Source organism: Centropristis striata, chromosome 15 (assembly GCF_030273125.1).
Source record: "Centropristis striata isolate RG_2023a ecotype Rhode Island chromosome 15, C.striata_1.0, whole genome shotgun sequence".
NCBI lineage: Eukaryota > Metazoa > Chordata > Actinopteri > Perciformes > Serranidae > Centropristis > Centropristis striata.
Genome location: NC_081531.1, coordinates 23,115,248 through 23,139,405, shown reverse-complemented (window position 1 = coordinate 23,139,405; position 24,158 = coordinate 23,115,248). Strand labels below are relative to the sequence as shown.

At 35.0% G+C, this 24,158-nt stretch overlaps 1 protein-coding gene across 1 annotated transcript in view; it reads left to right on the top strand.

Moving 5' to 3' along the window:
* Nucleotides 1-299: 299 nt before the first annotated feature.
* The window catches only part of sptbn4a (spectrin, beta, non-erythrocytic 4a), a 62,369-nt gene continuing 38,510 nt past the window's right edge, over nucleotides 300-24,158 (top strand). Inside the window, exon 1 of the mRNA XM_059352258.1 lies at nucleotides 300-470. Coding sequence (XP_059208241.1) covers nucleotides 348-470 — 123 coding nt within the window. The 5' untranslated portion in view covers nucleotides 300-347. The remainder of the gene's footprint in view (nucleotides 471-24,158) is intronic.

The following is a 24,158-nucleotide window of genomic DNA, read 5'->3' as shown; positions in this document are numbered from 1 at the left end:
GCAGCATCAGGACCGCAAGACCCATGAAGTAGTAGGGCATGAGGACCCAGGGGCGACCCAAAGGAAGGGCTTGAGTGCTTCCATTGCTACCATTGCTGCTGAGGTGCTTATCTTGATTTTTTTTTCTCCAGAAAAGGGTGTCTGGTGGGGGTTGGGGTGGGTGGTGACAGCACAGGTACCCAGGCCCCTGCAGAGCAGAGCAGAGCGGGTGGCTCTTGCGTAGAGGAGGCAGGCAGGACGTCCTGTGGGAAAGGGGGGAAGAAGGGCTGGCTCGAGCGTTGGGCTCCTGATGGTGGCTATTTTTGTCTCCCCTAGCTGAGTGATTGGGACAGCGGGTGGAAGAGAAGATGCTTATGGCCCGAGACACGGCGCGGGATGAGGCTCAAAAGCTACACAGGAAGTGGCTGAAGCACCAGGCCTTTATGGCGGAACTGGCCCGCAATAAAGAATGGCTTGCCAAGATAGAACAGGTGAGTGGAGGTGATGGAGGGAGGGATGGGGAGGTCAGATAGGCAGAGCAGGTGAGTCGGGATGGGGGGGAGGGTACCATACTAAAGAGAGAACATGACTGAGTAACAGTGGGTGTGGTGGCAGTCATATCCAATAGGTGAAAGTGGGAGACATGTCATCACTCAGCTTTCATTTCATCACTTTGCTCGGGGACATCCTGAATTACATTCTCAAGGTTATATTGCTATCATGGCCGTGTGGTTCAGGTTCACAGGTGGTGTGATCCGTGTGATTCGGTCCTTCTGAACAGAGGTTAGACCACCTGAATCCAAGGCTCAGCTATGGAGGTTACAGTGAATCATGTAGAGGACACGAGTGAAGGCCACACTTACATAGAATGCAGATTCCTTTCATTTACACATGGTGTCTGTTAGCCCCCAGCATGAAAACATTCCCAGGTTTGCTTTTTTTATTGCCCCAGATTCCCATCAGGCTTTGCTACCCTGACAGAGCATGATTGCATCCACACAGAATGTTCTCCATGCCCTCTGCCTCACTGAAGCTCAGGTGGGCTCTTGAGATGTAAATTAGTCAATGAGACTCCATTTCTGCTAATGGCACGCTGCATTTGGCCGGTTTAAGTCACACATATACTGCTGCTGCTGCTAGTATTCAGAAAAATGTGACCATCAGCTCAGTCACATGTCAAGCTGCTGATGAGGAGAGCATGAAGAGAATATCAGTTTTAGGTGGATTTGGCATTAATTCAAAGGAAAGCTTGCATAAACCATAACTTTTGCTTTTAATGCAGACATGTGCATTATGTGAATCGTATAGTTTGTTCTGTAATGTAATTTAGGCAACAGAATTGCTGACTTTAGGCATGCACTGTATAATAATTGATTCAGATTGATGAGATCTGAGTGTGATTTTGTTGAATCAGGATCAGCATTCGGCCCACAAGCATCATATGGAAGCTAGAAGCCAGACACCAAACCAATTTTGCAGCTGGAATCCCATTTTTATAAATATTTTAATCATTATTTTCCCATTAGGAAACTAAGACAGGTTAATGAGCAGATTACTCATTTCCTTTCATGCATTCAGTGGCCAAACGCTGCACAGGAGCAAAATCCATCCATGCTCAATGATTTATTGTGTAAAGTGTTCTGTCAGCAATGTTTTTCATTATTTGATACTCAGTTTTCTCACTTCAGTCCAGAAAACAAATGAGTGACTCAGTCTTCTACCTGAAATACTGTGACTAAAATACATCACAAGTGGCTCTATGACACATTTATAATAAAACGCTGAATAATGTCATTGCAGTGTTGCTGAGACTTTGCAAAAATGTGTTTACATCTCTGATAATATCCTGAGATTTTGTTTTTGTTTTTAATTATTAATTTTTTATTGAATACATTAAAAAAATCATCAGCCTGTATAGATTTTTACACATTTGTTTTTGTAGTATATATACAGTATTATTAAATATTCATAGGATAGCAGTGTAACTAATTATAACCATGGCCCATGAAGATGAGCCCTGACTACTGTATATTACCTAATGAGGAAATCCTCATTAGCCATCTTGGTTGTCCATGTGTGAAATGTATTTTAAGGTTTATCAAAGTCTAGACCATCCCATGGAGCCAACACACACCTCCACTGAGTTCAGTCACGATGCAAAACATCTCAAACTTCTGCATACCAATCAATGTTTGCACATACAGTCATGGAAAAAATCTTCTATCTTGATAAGGATTTGATAATGATTTTGGTTATTATGAAGAAAACCATGTTAACCCTCTGGAGTCCATGAAAACACAGACACATTACTTCGAAGAAATAAAAATAAAGCAACGTCGAGTATTGCCATCAGCTTCTCTCTAAAGTTCTGGCTTGAAACCATCCATGCCAGATTTTCTTTTGGATTATATTCGGCAAGTTAAACTGGAGATAATGTCAAATATATTTTGCATAAAAATATAGAACTAGAGATTATCCTCATTTTACCTGTTATATGGAATATTTGCAACCTGTGTTCATATTTGCTTTGCAACTTTTAAAATGTATTGTATTGAATGGAGTGTATTGAAATATAAGTTTCAAGATCAGAAATTATGTTTTCCTTTGTTTCTTTTGGGTTCAACAGTTCAACATTAAGTTAAAAATTAATGATCAGGACATATAAGTGAGGTAACGCTGAAAAAACTGATACCAACATGGCATGGTAAAGATTTTTAACAGATTTTTTTAAAGGACATAATAGCCTAAGATTTCAGAGAGTTAAATGTCTAGATATCGGCTCTTAAATTAAACTCTTATGAGCTATTTTTGTTGTTATCATTATATTTATCCAAACAAATGTACCTTTAGTTGAATCAGACATTAAAATGAACAAGAAATTGAAGAAAACAAGGAAGTCTAATCATTTTTTTCCCATGACTGTAGGTTACATGACTGCATGACAAGGGCTTTCTGTGCTATTGATAGTTTCCAGGTTCCCAGGTTTAGTCATAGCCATATGGTTATGTCCTGTCTTATGGCTTAGTAGTTCAGGATATTGTGTTTATTCAGATATTGCCAGTTGAAGAGTACATTACAGTGTTTTTTATTCATGGAGGAAACACCCAAGATTTTTTACAATGTCAAAAGTGCAGAGGCTGGAATATGGGAAAAGGTAGTAATCAAATGTAACAGAGCTCAAATGGAACTATAAAACATTAAATGTCAAAAAGATACAGGTTTGGAGTTCATTGTGAGTGCAGTATGGGACTCAGTGTGGCATTAATGTCACCAGTTTGTGTACACTGTAAATTCAAGATCAAGTTAACTGGATGTAAATCCAATCCAAAAACTCATTATGTGAACCAAATATGGTTTGCCTGATCTATTTTTACACTTTCATTTACAGTTTTATTTTTATAATGTAGTGCTGACACTTCTAGTCAGTTTATACTGTTGATTTGTCAGTTGACTCTTTGATTGTGTCTTTTCTTATTATGAATTAGTTATAGTTGTTTTGGCCATTTCAAATCACCTAGGTCTATGCATCTCATTCTATGAATGTGGTATGTTTAGATTGATATTGGGAGGTATTTTGTGAATTGAAAATAAAAGAGTTATATTACGGTGTATAGCCAAACAGCAGACACACACACACACACACACACACACACACACATATATATATTAAAGCAAATTTGTTGAAGAAACTACAGTCATGGAAAAAAATATTAGACCACTTTGTTTTCTCTAATTTATTGTTCATTTTAATGCCTGGTACCACTAAATGTACATTTGTTTGGACAAATATATTGATAACAACAAAAATAGCTGATAAGAGTTTAATTTAAGAGCTGATATCTAGACATTGTCCATGGTTTTCTTGATAATGAATTTGGGTATAATCAAGAAAACGTAAAATGTCAAATGTAAAATGTCTAGATATCACCTCTTAAATGAAACTCTTATCAGCTATTTTTTTGTTTTCATTGAAGAAAATAAGGTGGTCTAATATTTTTTTCCATGAGTGTTAGTTAGTGTCTGCTTAGCATACATAATTTTCTTTTATTGGTTACTGGGTATAGATTTTCTTTATTGAATTAAAGCTGGGGTAGGATGTTTTTCCTGCACCATGGCTGGTAATTCCATAAAAATCTTCCAGGATCTTTTTTATTGGAATGGTCTGAGAGAAAACTAGAGTTCTGGATCTCTCCTTGTCTGTTTTCAGGCTATAAAAAAAATCTAACCCTTGACAGGAGCCTTTGGCCAATCACAGATCATTTCACAGTTGTTGGCTGTTCTGCTAATGCAGATGTATGTGCACGTCCCTTCACATGGTGAATATCCTGCAGAATAAGATGCTATTCCAGAATTGGCAACAACTGCCTAAATATGTCTACATGTCAATGTAGAAAATGTGGCAACTAGGGATGGGAATAATTAATCGATGATCCATTAATAGTTGTCAAGGGCTATTGGGGCTAAAACTTAAAACATTGAACTCCTTGACAGTGTCTTTACAGTATCATCTGACTTGAGTTAGTTTAACGATCAACAGGATCAAGTTTTTTTTCGTCCTTTCAAAATAAAAGTGTCTGTTATCAAAACAGGCTTTTTCACATTACTATCCAATATCTTTTATTTTACCCATGTATTATGGTGAATAATCGATGAATTGATCGTTAACGTTATAAATGTTCGAGTTCGCAGGTTTCTTCCAAACACCCATCCCTAGTTTCAAATAGTTTTGTAATATGCTATATATGCATCAGGAATCGCAATCATAATTGGGATGGTTGAAATGAATGATGCATAGGTTATGGAGAGATTGCTGATTTTTCAAGTTCTGGTCATTGAATTTGGCAGCTACACTGCAGGTGTCCAAATAATTTTTTTCAAAGACAAATAATGTGTTAGTACCTGTTCAGGCTGTTCAATAGTGAGATAGTAACAGTGGCGTGCCTGGACATGTCCTGGGGCCTGCTTGTGCCTTTATGGGACAGTTTACAGTAGAGATAAAGACAGAAGTACAACATACGAGGAGGTTCTGGACCAGGATGTGGAACCATCCACACCACAGTTATATGGTATAGCTCTTCAACCATTAAGCCACCATGACACCTTCTAACCCATAACCAGTGGTGGAAGAAGTATTAAGATAATTTACTTCAGTAAAAGTACTAATACCACACAGTGAAGTTACTCCACTACAAGTAAAAGTCCTGCATTCAAAACTTACTGAAGTAAAAGTACAAAAGTATCAGCATTCTGCGTAAAAGTACTCATTATGCAGAATGGACCCAATCAGATTGTTTTATATATTCCAAAAATACTGCCATCCAGATAGGGCTCATTTTAACCACTTAATATACTGTTATGTTAATTAATAAAAGTGCATAATCATTTTTTCATTGATCACATGTTTTATGTTAAATCTCAACCTGAAAAATAACTAAAGCTGTCAGCTAAATGTAGTGGAGTAAAAGTATAATATTTGCCTCAAAATGGAGTGGAGTAGAAGTATAAAGTTACATAAAATGGAAATACTCAAGTAAAGTACAAGTACCTCAAAAGTGTACTTGAGTAAATGTTATTAGTAATTGATGCATTGGTGTCATTTAATTGAATAAAGATAGGACTCATTTAAACTACTCAATGTACTGTTATGAGGTTAAATGAAAAAACAATGTTGAATCACTTTAAATTGATCAAGTTTTTATGTTAAATCCCAACCTGAAAATGAACTAAAGCTGTCAGCTAAATGTAGTGGAGTAGAAGTATAAAGTTACATAAAATGGAAATAATCAAGTAAAGTACAGGTACCCTCAAAATCATACTTAAGTACTTGAGTAAATGTACTTTCCTGCCCATAACAAGGGCTGTGTCCCAAACATGCACTACTTGCTTTTCCTGTAGGCAAAATAATAGGCTAATAAATAAACAAACACATGTTTATCTGATAAAATTATCAAACTTTAAAAGGCCCATTACACATATTTCTTTTTAAATTATTAATTTCTTATCAACTGACATATGTACTTGATACTTAAATGAAGGTTTATGAGCCTATACGACAGAGAAATCTTTTTTTTTTTACTGCATTTAATAGCTGCAAAAATAATTATTTAAACAACATTAAACATAGCTGGAACGTCCTCCACCATGCAGTCACTCAAATGTTGGAACATAAACCATAAGCATAAACTGGACATCTGCTGGGGGGCTTAATGAACAAGCTCTAGTACAATGTAATCCCATTGTGAATCAATTTATTTTCATTGTAAATTAGAAAATGGTCAGCAGGCCACTTAGCACCTTATTGTGGTCCAGATTTGGTCAACAGGCCATGAGTTGAGTATCACTGTATGAAGTGAATGAGTGAATGATTGCATGCTCAGCCCAGTTGCCTTTATTAAACAGGCATAATAACAGAAAAAATGATTAGACCACCCTTGTTTTCTTCAGTTTATTGTTCATTTTAATGTCTGGTACAACTAAGGGTACATTTGTTTGGACAAATATAATGATATCTGATCAGAGTTTAATTAAAGAGCATTTTGAGGCAAATATTGTACCTTTTATTCCACTACATTTCAAGTTTAGTTACATTTCAGGTTGAGATTTAACTTAAAAAACATGATAAAGTGAAAGTGATTAGACATTTTAAACCTCATTACAGCATATTAAGTAGTTAAAATGAGCCCTATCTTTACAAAATTAAAACACTGCTTATATAATGCATCAATACAAATAATCTAACAATATATGTAGAATATACAGTTATGAGAAAAAAATATTAGACCATCCTTGTTTTATCTAATATCTTATTAATTTTAATGCCTGGTACAACTCAAGGTACATTTATATGTAGACAAATATAAAATCTAGACATTTTCCATGGTTTTCTTGAAAATTGTTTTTTATTATCAAGAAAGCCATGTTAAATGTCTAGCTCTTAAATTGAACTCTTATCAGCTATTTTTGTTGTTACCATCAAATTTGTCCAAACAAATGTACCTTTAGTTGTACCAGGCATTAAAATGAACAATAAAGTGAAGAAAACAATGGTGGTCTAATATTTTTTTATGTTATATATATAACATAAAATATGTTATATATATAACATAAAATATGTTATATATATATACATATATGTGTGTGTGTGTGTGTGTGTGTGTGTGTGCGTGTGTGTGTGTGTGTGTGTGTGTGTGTGTGTATGTGTGTGTATCTGCTGTTTGGCTATATACCGTAATATTACTCTTTCATTTTCAATTCACAAAATACCTCCAAATATCAATCTAAACATACAGCATTCATAACTGTATGAGCACATTAAAATAAAAATAAAAATCTAATATTTAAAAGAAAGAATGTTAATGTTCTGCCCGTCACAAGACTGTAATGACAGGGACACAGAGAGGTCCTCTAACTACAATGACATCTCAGCTTGAAATGAAATGGACTGAAACAGGATAGTGCTTTACTTCTGAATCATCAGAGTATTTGTATAACCTTTCATGCCAAACAGCAGATAAATCAAGTGAAAGGATTGACACTGAGTGCAGAAGATGGCTGCTCCTTGGAGGCCCAATCTCCTGAGCTGCCTGGCACGATTTCCTAAAGTTTACAGTGTGTGTGTAGCCCTGGTACAGTACAGATGCTTACAGAGACCCTTATGTCTCCATAACATCACTTAATCTACCCCCATCTCTCTCTCTCTCTCTCTGTCGTTACCTGAGAGACAGAGAGAAAAGATGACGCCGCGTCCTGCCGCTATCGGAGAACTCTGCGTCCTTTTGGAAGGGTTCCCGCCTCGGCCCCTCACCTCTGTTCTCTCAGTACTTACTCAGCACATGAAGCTAGGCGCACAGCTCCAGGCCGCCCCGCGTGCATGCGCGCACGTGTGTATGTGTGTGTGTGTGGGTGCTTCTCTGTTACAGTGCGAGGAGTCACAGCTGACCTTGTGCCAAGCTTCACTGTGGGCTCAGGGGTCAATACACAGACAAATCATGAAAGCACGTAGATCAGTGACACACTAATGAACACCACTTACATATATTTATATATGGATGCTATAGGGCTGGGCGATATGGACCAAAAGTCATATCCCAATATATTAAGGCTGAATATCGATATACAATATAGGCTGTAAAAAAAACCTGAAGCCAGAACTTTACCGTAATAAATACATAAAAACTTTTTTTTACTATTACGGTAAAATGATATCAGCACTGTTGATTTCTCATTTAAGATTGCCATTTTATTCCATATGTAACCCTAATTCTAATTCTTGTCGGGGTAGCGTTCTCCAGTCTCTCGGATAAGATAACTCCACACTTTATTCTGAATCTTCTTTAATAACCAACATCAGCACGACAGCATACAGCTTTCTACTTCACGGGTCACAACACAAGAGAAACCCCGCGAAACTACTGCATCTGCTTGACTACCCTTCACCTATACTTGTCCCCCAAAACAAGGGCAGGTAGGAACTAATTAACTTTAGCAAGGGGACAAGTAATATCAACTAACTAGGACTGCGCGCAGTACTGAACGGGCCCTCGCAGTACACGCGTGTCGGGGCATGCTGCCGTCGGGGTTTGTGCGTTACAGGGGCCAGTCTATACCACCCCTATGAATTTTATTGCCTTAAGTCTTATGGTCTGGGCACAGTGACACTTATTAAATTAAACTGGTGCCAGAGCGCCACCTAGGGGCCGATCAATGAAATCTTTAAGGGTTATCCTCAGGAGGGTATTGACAATAAGTATACCAAGTTTGGTGTTAATCCAACCAACCGATTTGGAGATATAAAATACTTCAATTTAAAGAGCGCCACCTAGTGGTAATCGTCCAAAATTTTGCAGCGAGCCTCAGGGGCTCATGGGGAAGTAGTAACCTGAGTTTCATGTCATTTAGACACACCAATGAGGAGATATGCAACATTTCGTGTTTTGTGTTGAAAATAGCGCCACCTGCAGGAAGTTGTTATTTAATAACTTGAGTATTCTTTGGGTAATCAAAATTCTTTTAATAACTTTTTGTCATGAGGGTCCATAGATGCTCTGTGCAAAGTTTGGTGCAAAACGATGAAATTGCCTAGGAGGAGTTCGAAAAAGTAGGTTTGCGACATTTCGTGAATTTGCGAAAAAAAACTCCAGGCGAAAATGGGCGTGGCTTATATCACGAGATTCAGCACAACTCAGTGAACGCGTGGATATAAGTTTTTTGAATGTGCGATAAAGTATGTGGGAGTTATTAGCCAAAACGCACTTTCCTTTATTATAGCGCCACCTAGTGGTGGAAATTCAGGATGACAATAGATTATAAAATTTTTCGCCAGGTGTGACTTATATTTAAAGTTTCATGAGTTTTGGGGTATGTTCAGGCAGTGAAATATGCGATCATTTGGGAAGAAGAATAATAAAAACTAGGACTGCGCGCAGTACTGAACGGGCCCTCGCAGTACACGCGTGTCGGGGCATGCTGCCGTCAGGGTTTGTGCGTTACAGGGGCCAGTCTATACCACCCCTATGAATTTCATTGCCTTAAGTGTTATGGTCTGGGCACAGTGGCATTTTTTAAATTAAACTGCCGCCAGAGCGCCACCTAGTGGCCGATCAATAAAACCTTCAAGGGTTATTCTCAAGAGGGCATTGACAATAAGTATACCAAGTTTGGTGTTAATCCGACCAACCGATTTGGAGATATAAAATACTTCAATTTAAAGAGCGCCACCTAGTGGTCATCGCCCAAAATTTTGCATCGAGCCTCAGGGGCTCATGGGGAAGCAGCAACCTGAGTTTCATGTCATTCAGACACACCAATGTGGAGATATGCAACACTTTGTGTTTTGTGTTGAAAAGAGCGCCACCTGCAGGAAGTTGTTATTTAATAACTTGAGTATTATTTGAGTAATCAAAATTCTTTTAATAACTTTTTGTCATGATGGTCCATAGATGCTGTGTGCAAAGTTTGGTGCAAAACGATGAAATTGCCTAGGAGGAGTTCGAAAAAGTAGGTTTGCGACATTTCGTGAATTTGCGAAAAAAAAAGTCCAGGCGAAAATGGGCGTGGCTTATATCACGAGATTCAGCACAACTCACTGAACGCGTGGATATAAGTTTTTTGAATGTGCGATGAAGTATGTGGGAGTTATTAGCCAAAACGCACTTTCCATTATTATAGCGCCACCTAATGGTGAAAATTCAGGATGACAATAGATTATAAAATTTTTCACCAGGTGTGACTTATATTTAAAGTTTGATGACTTTTGGGGTATGTTCAGGCAGTGAAAAATGCAATCATTTTGGACAAAGAATAAAAATAATAATAATAATAATAATAATAAATAATCATTCGAAATACAATAGGGACCTCGCAGGTCGTTGCCTGCTCGGGCCCTAAATATAACACATGAAAATGAATACATAAATTATAGTGAAAGTTCCATAAATAATAATGAAATAATTGTTGTATAGCCTATAATAATAACTTAAACTAGGACTGCGCGCAGTACTGAACGGGCCCTCGCAGTACACGCGTGTCGGGGCATGCTGCCGTTGGGGTTTGTGCGTTACAGGGGCCAGTCTATACCACCCCTATGAATTTCATTGCCTTAAGTCTTATGGTCTGGGCACAGTGACACTTATTAAATTAAACTGCCGCCAGAGCGCCACCTAGGGGCCGATCAATGAAATCTTTAAGGGTTATCCTCAGGAGGGCATTGACAATAAGTATACCAAGTTTGGTGTTAATCCAACCAACCGATTTGGAGATATAAAATACTTCAATTTAAAGAGCGCCACCTAGTGGTCATCGCCCCAAATTTTACAGCGGGCCTCAGGGGCTCATGGGGAAGTAGTAACCTGAGTTTCATGTCATTCAGACACAACAACGTGGAGATATGCAACACTTTGTGTTTTGTCTTGATAATAGCGCCACCTGCAGGAAGTTGTTATTTAATAACTTGAGTATTCTTTGAGTAATCAAAATTCTTTTAATAACTTTTTGTCTTTAGGGTCCATAGATGCTGTGTGCAAAGTTTGGTGCAAAACGATGAAATTGCCTAGGAGGAGTTCGAAAAAGTAGGTTTGCGACATTTGGCGAATTTGCGAAAAAAAACGGTAGGCGAAAATGGGAGTGGCCTATATCACGAGATTCAGCACAACTCAGTGAACGCGTGGATATAAGTTTTTTGAATGTGTGATAAAGTATGTGGAAGTTACTAGCCTAAACGCGCTTTCCTTTATTATAGCGCCACCTAGTGGTGGAAATTCAGGATGACAATAGATTATAAAATTTTTCACCATGTGTGACTTATATTCAAAGTTTCATGAGTTTTGGGGTATGTTCAGGCAGTGAAAAATGCAATCATTTGGGTACGAGAATAATAATAATTAAAAAAAAAATAAATAATCATTCGAAATACAATAGGGACCTCGCAGGTCGTTGCCTGCTCGGGCCCTAATTACAAGGACCAGTCTATACCACCCCTATGAATTTCATTGCCTTAAGTCTTTTGGTCTGGGCACAGTGGGACTCATTAAATTAAACTGCCGCCAGAGCACCACCTAGGGGCCGATCAATAAAACCTTCAAGGGTTATCCTCAGGAGGGCATTGACAATGAGTATACCAAGTTTGGTGTTAATCCGACCAACCGATTTGGAGATATAAAATACTTCAATTTAAAGAGCGCCACCTAGTGTTCATCGGCCAAAATTTTGCAGCAAGCCTCAGGGGCTCATGGGGAAGTAGTAACCTGAGTTTCATGTCATTCAGACACACCAATGTGGAGATATGCAACACTTTGTGTTTTGTGTTGATAATAGCGCCACCTACAGGAAGTTGTTATTTAATAACTTGAGTATTCTTTGGGTAATCAAAATTCTTTTAATAACTTTTTGTCATGAGGGTCCATAGATGCTGTGTGCAAAGTTTGGTGCAAAACGATGAAATTGCCTAGGAGGAGTTCGAAAAAGTAGGTTTGCGACATTTCGCGAATTTGCGAAAAAAAACTCTAGGCGAAAATGGGAGTGGCTTATATCACGAGATTCAGCACAACTCAGTGAACGCGTGGATATGAGTTTTTTGAATGTGCGATAAAGTATGTGGGAGTTATTAGCCAAAACGCACTTTCCTTTATTATAGCGCCACCTAGTGGTGGAAATTCAGGATGACAATAGATTATAAAATTTTTCACCATGTGTGATTTATATTTAAAGTTTCATGAGTTTTGGGGTATGTTCAGGCAGTGAAATATGCGATCATTTTGGACAAAGAATAAAAATAATAATAATAAATAATCATTCGAAATACAATAGGGACCTCGCAGGTCGTTGCCTGCTCGGGCCCTAATGATTAAAATAACCCAAAACATATTTTTTCCATTAAGTAAGGTTACACATATTCTACCTTAAAAAATAAAAAGATTTTCCATCAAAAGAAACTCTGTTCTGCCATATGATTGACAAGAAAATACTTTATAAATGCTGCATAAATTGCAGATTTTTCCGTTAAATATTACAGTATATTAAAAAAAAAAAAAAGAAGTAAAACATACTGTTTTGGCTGATACATACATTTACGGTGTTTCATTGTTACTGAAACTGAATTAACCCGTTTATCATTTATCGTCTTTAACTGTAATGGTTTAGCAGTTTTTCACCATAAAATCAACGACATTTTTTACAATTTTACAAATTTACAAGTGGGAGCAAATGCAAATGTTCAGTCAAAGTGAAATATGACATGTCACAAGTACTATTATTGAAACTATTTATTTAAGTGAGCATAAATACTGTATAACAACAGGAGTACCTTTTTTTAAAATCAAAGCTCCATAAAGTGCACATTTAAATAATAAAAAATATATATCTTAAATAAAAATTGCATATGAAATCAAATTAAATAGCCTTTATTGTCATTATATAGGCAACTATACAACTAAATTGAAAGTGCCACTGCATAAGGTGCATAGTTAAGACAATCATAACACAAAAATAGCTGATAAGAGTTTTTAATACAATCATTATATTTTTCCAAACAAATGTACCTTTAGTTGTACCAAGCATTAAAATGAATCTAAGTCTAATATTTTTTTCCCATCACTGTAGGCAACAATAACAATATATAATAAAAATATAACAATATTAAAATAAACTAGAAAATTTCCTCAGGGGAAATTCTGAAAGGGCCACGGGGGCTACTGCGGGTGTGTGTCCACTATGATGAGATGCCGAATGTTCCTGGACAGAGGTGGACAGACTGGAATTTCTGGCCTCAAACAGAAAGCATTTTTGGCAAAACCATAATACCTATCATTGATCCAAATTAATTTTGAGCGTCCTGGGTTTTTCCTGAACGTCTACATATGGTTTTTTTTTAAGAAAAATAAAAAAATAGCTTTGTTAGAGCGATCTAAAAAAACTGTTACATCTCCCTTTTTCAGAAATCTTCCTATGTTTTTAATATGGGAGCCAATGAGGCTGTTGGTGTGTGTTGGTGGCGCGTCTGTGCGTCCTACGCCCAAACTATAACTCTGACAGCTTTACCAGAGGATTGTGAGGGAGAAGACAAATTTTCCTACGTTTCTGTGTATAAATTATTTCTGTAGAGTGGAATTTGTACCCTTGAGCGCAGATTTTTTGACAATTTTTTCTCTCCCTCTACACTCTTGCGATGATGTCACACACTGTGACACGAACATACTAGGAAAAACTAGGAAACACATTGAGAAAAAAGTCTAGAAATATCTAGAAAAGCTTTAGAAAAATTTAGAGAAGGATCTAGAACAACCTAGAAGGTGATATTGAAAAAAAATCTAGAGATCTAGAGCTTTTCTAGATTTTTCTTGATTATTTTCTAGGTTTTTCTTAATCCTTCTCTAGATTCTAGAAAGCATTTCTAGATATTTCTAGATCTTTTTCTGGATTTCTGATTTCTGGACTTCTTTTCTAGTTTTTACAAGAGCATTTCTAGATAATTTTGTAGATTTTTCTAGATCCTTTTAATTTTTCCAAAATCTTTCTAGATATTTCTGGATTATTTTCTAGATTTTTCTTGATCTTTTTCTAGATTTTTCTAAAGCATTTCTAGATTCTAGAAAAAAATCTAGAAAATCCAGAAAAAGATCTAGAAATATCTAGAAATGCTTTCAAAAAATCTAGAGAAGGATCAAGAAAAATCTAGAAAATAATCCAGAAAAATCTAGAAAAGCTCTAGGAAAAACTAGGAAACAAATTGAAAAAAAGTCTAGAAATATCTAGAAAAGCTTTAGAAAAATTTAGAGAAGGACCTAGAAAACTCTAGAAAGTGATATTGGGGAAAAAACCTAGAGATCTAGAGCTTTTCTAGATTTTTCTTGATTATTTTCTAGATTTTTATCCAAGCACTGGTCCCTACAGCTATTGCTGTATGGGACCAGTGCTCGGTGCGATTGCCCCATGGCCCTAAATATATTGCCCATGATGATGACCATAATATAGTCTGTGGTGTTGAAAATGGTATTGCACATGATGTTAATATTAGTCATTTTTTCTGACATATTAGCTTTCCTTCCTGCAGAAAGGGGAGGAGTTATACAGTTTGATGGCCACAGGCAGAAAAGATCTCCTGTGGCGTTCTGTGGTGATCTTAAAATAAAAAGTTATCAAAATCAAAAATTCACTTTAATTCATGCAACAAAATTAGCACTATTTTAATATGTTTGGCTGTTTTGCAATCTCAATTTTAAGACCAAAATTAAGAATGCATTAGGACATTTTGACATTTCACATTTTATCACATTGTGATAAGCACAGTTGTAAATTATAAAATCAATTAAGCCCCAGATGTGGAAGACCCAGAAACAATCACCAATCAGAGCAGACTGGGCTTTTTTTCCAGGGGTCTTAAAGAGACAGGCATTAAAACGGAGTATTTCAGACAGAGGGTGAATACAGGTATGTTCAGACAGACACTATGAGAAGTTTAATTTGTTTTTTTGAACATCAAAGCATGTAAACACATTTATTAGAAAAACCCAAAATACAAGTATGAACCTAATATGTCAGCATAATCATTCCACTTTAATGTAAGTAAAACCTGTGTTTTTTCACTACTATGACAAGTTAAAATGTCTTTAACTTAACCACTCTGTCTGTTTGTAGGGGACTATTTTCAGTGGTGGATTTGCAGGATGGTGTACATGCTATTGCTGTTTTCACTATAAGTAGAATCAATTTAATGTTGGTTCTGTTCTTTTCATGGGATTTGAACCTCTTTCCATGAAATGATTATGACAATGTGATTTACTCTTGACAGATAAAATGTAGATCTTCTCAAAACTTTATTAAATCAATCTCTTCCAAGCATATCACAATGAAAGTGAAACCACGATTTACGGAGGATTGTGCCTGAAAATTAAATTATTACATCTTTATGGGGCGACTTTGTATAATCACAAATGTTGCTAAAGCTTGAAATCAGTTTCATAATTTACAAGTTCCTCTTAATTTTCCTCTCTTCTCTCAATATAGCAATGTTTAACTTCACACATAATGTCAACAAAATAAAAGACAACACTGAAGAGCAAGGATCATACAGGTGCATCTCAATAAATTAGAATATCATAGAAAACTTAATTTATGTCAGTATTCATTTAAAAAAGTGGAATTAACACATTATATAGATCCATTACACCTAGAATGAAACATGTCATGTCTTCATTTATTTAATTTCTTCTAATTATAATGATTATGACTTACATTTAATGAAGACCTAAAATTCAGTGTCTCAAAAAAAATTTGAATATTACAAAAGACCAATTTTATAAAGTCTGTTTAATATGTAAATGTTGTCTCTGAAAAGTATATCCATCTATATGACTCAATACTTGGTCGGGGCTGTTTGACTTGAACTACCATCATATTCTAATGTATTGAGATGAACCTACAGTATATATATTAAAACTCACTGGAGTTTTGAGGACATTTTCATTTTTTATCATATGATATACAAAATCAAGAATAAACACAAAAAATATGTGAGGGTAGTGTGGTTGTTCATGTTAAATATACACTATTCAATTAGCATGAAAACAATTATATATAGTACATTATTTTATCCTGTAATTTATTTGCCACTAATACATAAAGTAGACTTATTCATAAACATTTAATTTATCCAAGATCAAGCATATGGCATAATACCTCATGTTACTGAGGTATAATGTCACGCTGTCACATGGTTTTAAATCTGTTGCCAGCCAAAGTGTACATGTTGTTCTAGTCTGTATTTACACATCTGTGAGGGAAACATTACCATGTGAGTCTTGACTTATTGGTCAATAACCAACATTGCCATTAAATTAGAATAATTACTGAGGTCATATACAGCGGTGGAATGTAACTAAGTAAATGTACTCAAGTACTGTACTTAAGTACAATTTTGAGGTATTTAATAATAATAATAATAATTCATTTTATTTAATAGGGCACCTTTCAAGGCACTCAAGGTCGCCTTACAACATGGAAAAACAATGCAGAACATCATACACAACATACAATCTAAACAAGGGACAAGTATTTGTACTTTACTTGAGTATTTCCACATCCATAACTTTATACTTCTACTTAGTCAGATTAGCTTTAGTCTCTTTTCAGGAGATTTAACATAAAAAAACCTGATAAATTTAAATGTAAAGTGATTATGCATATTTTCTTTTAATTGAGCCTCATAACAGTGTATTAAGTAGTTAGAATCAGACCTACCTTTAGAAAATTAAAACACTGCTTATATAAATGCACCAATAATAATAATAATAATCTAATAATACATTTAGAATATATATATATATATATATATATATTGATGCTGATACTTTTGTACTTTTACTTCAGTAAGTTTTGAATGCAGGACATTTACTGTAGTGGAGTAATAAGGGATCTGAATACTTCTTCCACCACTCTTCATATATACGATAGGATTTAGTTATGTGGTTGGCCAAAGTTGATGATATTGGTATTTTTTTCATTAATAAGTAACCTACAATTTAATTTCTCACTAGCTTTTAAGTGTCCACGTTACTGTGGTGTGTTAACGGGTATAAACCTGGTCAATGAACAAAATATGGCTTTTTCCGCTAGAATTTCTTTAAAATTCAGATCCCTTACTAATACTGAATTGTGAAATGACTCCACTACAAGTAAAAGTCCTGCATTCAAAACTTACTGAAGTAAAAGTACAAAAGTATCAATATCAAAATGTACTTAAAGTATCAAAAGTAAACTTGTTATGCAGAATGGACCTACACAGATTGTTTTATGTATTTCAAATATACTATTCGATTTGTAAAAAGTACAATATTTGCCTCTAAATGTAATGAAGTAGAAGTATAAAGTTACATAAAATGGAAATACTCAAGTAAAGTACCTCAAAATTGCACTTAAGTTCAGTGCTTGAGTAAATGTACTTAGTTACATTCCACCACTGGTCATATACCTGTGACATACTATCCGTTCTCTTCATTTGAACATCACTGCAGTCGTATCATGCTTCTGCTGTAAAACAGCGTTGTGCAGACAGAGCTTGTAATGTAGTCAAAATGCACAAAGCTGCATGTGCAGGTAATCATCTTCACATTGCTTTGTTATGTAGCATTCTTTCAGTTGGCATTATATTGTCTTGATGCTTTTTTTAAAAAGTCTCTTAAAAACCCTTTTGTGTAATTTAGACCTGTTTGGTTTCCCAATACCTTTTTTTTTATCATCCAACAAGGACTGTTTGTGGTTAAGTCTGGCCTTAATACATTTTTTAATCAACATAAATCCGGAGTACAATTAAGTGATCATGTCTTAAATGCAGTACAGGTTAATTTAACCCTGCTGTGTACTCTTGTCACTGCACCATCAATCAGTGGTGGAAGAAGTATTCAGGTCTCTTATGCAGTAAAAGTATTAATACACACTGTGAAATGACTCCACTACAAGTAAAAGTCCTGCATTCGAACCTTACTGAAGTGAAAGTACAAAAGTATCAGCATCAAAATGTACTTAAAGTAAAAGTTATGTATTATGCAGAATGGACCCACTCAGATTGTTTTATATATTCCAAATATATTATTTGATTATTATTATTATTATGGGTGCATTTATGTAAGCAGTGTTTTGATTTTCAAAAGGTCGGACTGATTTTAACTACTAAATATACTATATATTTATATAATATAAGAAAATATGTAAATGTTTTTCATGTTAAATCTCGACTTGGGGCTGTGGCTCAGTTGGTGGTTCGATCCCTGACCATCTACATGTCGAAGTATCCTGAGGCAAGAAACTTAACCCCAAATTGCTCCCGATGCTGCGTTCATGGGTGCAGGTGGCACCAGCGTGCCCTCGGCCACCAGTATGAATGTGTGTGTGAACGGGTGAATGAGCGTAGTGTGTAGTGTAAAGCGCTTTGGATAAAAGCGATATATAAGAGCACTCCATCTACCATTTCCACCTGAAAAGTAACTAAAGCTGTCAGCTAAATGTAGTGGAGTAGTTTGCCTCAAAGATGTAGTCAAGTAGGAGTATAAAATTACATATGTGGAAATACTCAAGTAAAGTACAAATACCTCAAAATTGTACTTAAGGTTGATTCTCATGAACATGGTGCAGCTCTTAGTAAAAATCTAAGAGCATTGAATACATATTTTCTTTGACCCTTTATAACATGTACAATCTAAAGTCACTGTTTAATATGAAATTATAATCTATTTGAAAAAATTTTAGACACTGTGAGCAAAATGCAATACTATTGCACATTTTTATATTTAAATTTAAATATTATAAATATAATATATATATATATATAAATATATATTTTATATATATATATATAAATATAATATAAATAATTTAAATATTATTTTATATTTAAAAAAAAAACAAGTTTTTTTTTCTTTTTTTCTTTCTCATGCACTTAAATATGCTCAAGGGTAGCTGGTATCACCAAAATATATTTTATGAAAGTAAACACATATTTTAATGCAATTGATTCTATCATTACCGTAACATTTAACCATTTTTTTCTCATCAATTTTCATTCAGATTTTGTTCTTTATACATTGTTGAAAACCATTATATTTGATTATATTCTGTTAAATTATACATTTTTAAACAAATGTATATGTATTTGTAAAATATTTATTAAATATTTATTGTATATAAGTGTGGGGAAACCATGACATTTTTATCTGGACGCATTACAGTAATGAATTTGTGAATCAAAAATATGTTTAAAAATATAGAAAATATTATTTTAACACAAAAACAATGAATTGTGCCTCATTATGGCTATATTGTTCATTCATATAAAAGGGAAATATATTTAGTTTAATAAAGTATGTCCTGATAATCTTCACAGACATAACTTAGACTGGCTTTATGACAATCGCCCTTAAGTACAGTACTTGAGTAAATGTACTTAGTTACATTCCACTGTTACTGTTTTTCATAATCATATTATTTCACGTATTGGTTGTGTTGGATTTATTGTCCTGATCTTTTTCTTTTAAATCTTTATTACACATCTGTATTTTTGGCCCTTTTTGTTGTTTGTCAATTTATCCAAACAAATGTACCAGGCATTAAAATTAACAAGAAATTGAAGAAAACAAGGTGGTCTAATACTTTTTCCCATGACTGTATGTCCCATTTAAGTAACCAAAGGCCATGAATACATAATATGTATTTTAGTGTGCCATGGCTAAAAGTTGTTTGCATCAAGAGGAAACACTCCAGAATGTTGTGGCTGTCATACATAATGTTAGTGTTGCATTGTGGGTTAGGCTCAAGGGACAATATGGTATCAAAGAAGGAAGCTGCCATGTACATTTACTGATATCTGACTGCAGCATTATGACTCTCTGATTAGTTACATTTGCTCAGTGTTTACAGCTAATAGCATCGTTGCATAGTGTTACTTTCATGCATACAGTAGGTGTGAATACATTGTTGTTTGTGCCAGTAGTATAAAACAAGGCCTTTAATCCCACCCACTACTCCACTATGCTGCATCAGCATTACAAGAAAGCCTGCAGAATTTGGCAACACAATGCTGGCATAATAGCACGATTCATATGTGGTACAGCCATTAAAATATCGCCACAACCGCCTGGAAAATTCACTTCACAGATGCCCTTTGGATCCAACTGTGCCCAGGCTGTAGCAGAGCCCCGCACACCCGCAGCCTCCTTCCTGTTCCATAAACCTTTGATTCTTCCTCCTTTTTTTGCTTCCCTTCTTCCTTTACTCTGCCTCTCCTCTCTCCACCCCCTCTCTGATTTCTTCTCCCTCTGCCTTACTCTGTGAGACAGAGAGACAGAGAGAGATAGAGAGAGACAAAGAGAGAGAGAGAGAGAGAGAGAGAGAGAGAGAGAGAGAGAGAGAGATACCTGCTTTCTGCTGGCTCTGCATTATGTGAGGGAGAGCGAAGCTGAGGGAACATAGGAGCGCGAGAGAGAGAGAGAGAGAGAGAGAGAGAGAGAGAGAGAGAGAGAGAGAGAGAGAGAGGATGTGAGAGAGTGAGTGCTAGCAGCAGTTTAGCAGAGAGCCTGTGCCAAGAGGAGGAATGCAGCACTGCATTATGAAAGCCATAGGATATAGGTCCAGCTCACTGTGAAAGATAAAGGAGGGAAGCAGAATTTAGATTACAATCCATCATATTCACGGCTGTTAATACATTACAAGCTCAGTCGATAATAAATGCATCACCTAAAATCATATGTAACTGCAGAATGTGGTGCATAAATGCCCGTTTCTTAGAATAAAATCAAATTAAGTCATGCAGGCCTTCGCTTCACATGAGCTTTCACGAGCCAGATGCAAAAAATATCCAAAACCCTGACATATGTAGAAAACACCTCCCACACTGCAAAAACTGAAATTTAAGTAAGATGAAATATGTTAGATCAAGGGGATATATGCTTATTTTTTGGGTGATAAGATAGTTCTTCCTAGTCAGCAGTTTTTATTTTAGACTGTTTCACTTGTTTGATATAAAGATTCCACGGCTTTTGCCTTATTTCAAGAATTTTAAGAAAAATATTCTACATACAGATAAAAATCTTTGTAGCTGTATCAGGAAAAGTACACTAGTTTTTAGTCTGACTTTGCTGGTTTCTAGAAATATAATGCCTATGCATATCATTATGCCAAGATGATGGCTCTAGCATTTACTGATTATTAATTCAAGAATATTTTTCAACATATTGAGAAAATAGGTCAGGTGTATTTCATTAGAATCAAGAAAATGCACTTGATATTAGTAAGACTACATTTATTCTAAGGTATTTGTGGGTTCATTGAGATTAGATATTTTTTACTTGTTTTGGAAAGTCTTGACAAGACAAATTTTATTGTTCCATTGGCAGTTAATTTTGCTATTTTTTTTTTTTTTTTTTTTGCAAAATACACCTAATTTTTGTACTTTTTTTGTTTTTAAGAGCTGACTTTTTGCAGTGCATTCCCCCTATGTATGGGAGGAGACTGGTAATAATCTATTTAACGGAAAAACTTCATTGACACTAAGGAAAGTGCCACAAGCTTTGATCTCCCTGCATCTCCTCATCCAGATCACGTCATGAACAAAGCCAGAGATTTAAAAGGGAGGGAAGAGGAGCAGAGGAGCACGGGCGAGGGACAGAAGCGAGGTTTATTAGACTTACCATGCATGATTTTTAGGTCAGCCCGAGGCCAAATTTTGCTCCATACACCTGCCTCTCTGCAAGCAGGGGGCTCCAGCCTTGGCATGGAGCTGTGTTGTCCTGAGCTATTTTTGGGGACAAAACTGAATTTTACCTCTAACTACAGCACTGTGAAATGCTGCTCTCACAGTGATTTAAAAAAAATAGAAATTATGGAATATATTAAAACAAAATCCACAGGTTCATGGCTTAGAATAGCATGATGCACTGGGAAAAAAAGGTGTATCTGAAAACAAGATAAAAACACTAAATCTGAGGGAAATGATCTTGCTGCATGGACAGATAATTTCACTTGACAAGATTTCTTAAATTAAGATTGTTAAATCTAGAAATAAGCATGTTGAACACTTAAAAATAGAAATTAACTCTTAAAACAAGATAAATTATCCTAAGTGTATCTTATAAATTATAAGATACACTTATCTTGGTAAGAAACAAATAATTGTCAGTGCACTCTGCTCGGGCCAGCTGCTGGCATCTTTAATTTCTCTTGTTTTAAGAGTTAATTTCTTATTTTAAGCATACAACATGCTTATTTCTAGATTTTTAATATTAATTTAAGAATTATTGTCAAGTGAAATTATCAGATTTAGTGTTTTTATCTTGTTTTAAGACACACCTTTTTATCGCACTGTGTGTCTTAGTATGTGTGTGGAGATTTTTAATTCCACTTCTGAACAGCAAAATACATTGTTAGATTTCTGATTTCTGATTGTCATTGATGGTCAGTGAATGGCTCATGGTGATTAACACTTTCTGCCCCCAAAAATTGCCAAAAAACACCCAAAATGCTCAAAATAGTAATTTCATTTTTAAAAAAATCAATTCATTCTCATGTCACATTTAAAACTTAGCTAAAAAATAAATCCTTTCCACTAACCACATTGTGAAAAAACATTAACCCTCCTCTTATGTTGCCGGTCAAATTGGCCCATTTAAAAATCGAAAAAAAAAAAGAGTTAAAAGTATTTTTTTTTTAAAAAGACAAATTTAAAAATGTGAAATTGAATTTTCAAAAAAACTAAATGTCATGTAAAACCATTGTATTTTATGTGTAGGTCTTTCCAATGTACATAAAAAAAAGTTTAAACATGCATTTTTTTTAATGAGAAAATAAAATAAATTCTCCTCATTGAACCTGATCTGTGAGAGGTAAGGAACACCATTGCACTAAATATTGATTGAAATGGTTGGTAATGGAGTTATTCATGAAATATAAACAATGTTTATTTGGATTTATTGGTTTCTGACACTTTTGGATAATTAAACATGCCCGGGTTATTCCTGTTTCTGAAAAAACATTGATTGATTAAGCTGAGACCAACGGTTATAAGACAAAAATGTGAAGTGAAACTTAACTGCAGGCTGTTTTACACAGAGGTAAGAGGAGAGAACAATCGAGGATGGAAGTAAAGGGTTAATTAATTCATTAATTCATTCACTTATTATCCAATCCCAACTGATATTGGGCGAGAGGCGGAGTTCACCCTGGACAGATTCTAATGAACATGGTACAGCTCATAGCAACAATCCAAGAGCACTGAATACATATTTTCTTTGACCCTTTATAACATATACAATCTAAAGTCACTGTTTCATATGAATTTATAATCTATTTAAATTTTTTTGACACATCTAACATTAACATTTTTAGAGACACAGTGAGAAAAATTCATTACGTAACACATTTTTAAATTCATTACGTTACACGTTTTTTTTTCTTTGGCAAGCACTTAAATATGCTCAAGGGTAGCTGGTATCACCAAAATTTATTTTATTAAAATATACACATATTTTAATGCAAACAATTTTATCATTACCGTAACATTTAACTATCAATATTTATTCAGATTTTGTTCTTTATACATTGTTAAAAACCATTATGTTTGATTATATTCTGTTAAATTATTCATTTTTAAACAAATTTATATTTACTTTTATAAAGTTTATTAAATATTTATTGTATATAAGTGTGGGGAAAACATGATATTTTTATCTGGACGCATTACAGTAATGAATTTGTGAATCAAAAATATTTTTAAAACTATAAAAAATATTATTTTAAAACAAAACAATGAATTGTGCCTCATTATGGCTATATTGTTCGTTCATATAAAAGTGAAATATATTTAGTTTAATAAAGTATGTCCTTATAATCTTCACAGACATAACTTAGGCTGGCTTCATGACAATCACCCATAGAGACAGACAACCATTCACGCTCTCATTCACTCCTACAGGCAATTTAGAGTCACCAGTTAAACCTAAGCTGCATGTTTTTGGACTGTGGAGTAAATAATGTAAAGCATGTGGAGCCCACTTTTTTTTTTTATAATACAGGTGAATCTCAATAAATTAGAATATGATGTAAAGTCCATTTCCAGTAGTTCAAGTCAATAGAATTGAGTCATATAGATGGACATACTTTTCAAAGGACAATATTTATATATTAAACATACTTTTTAAAAT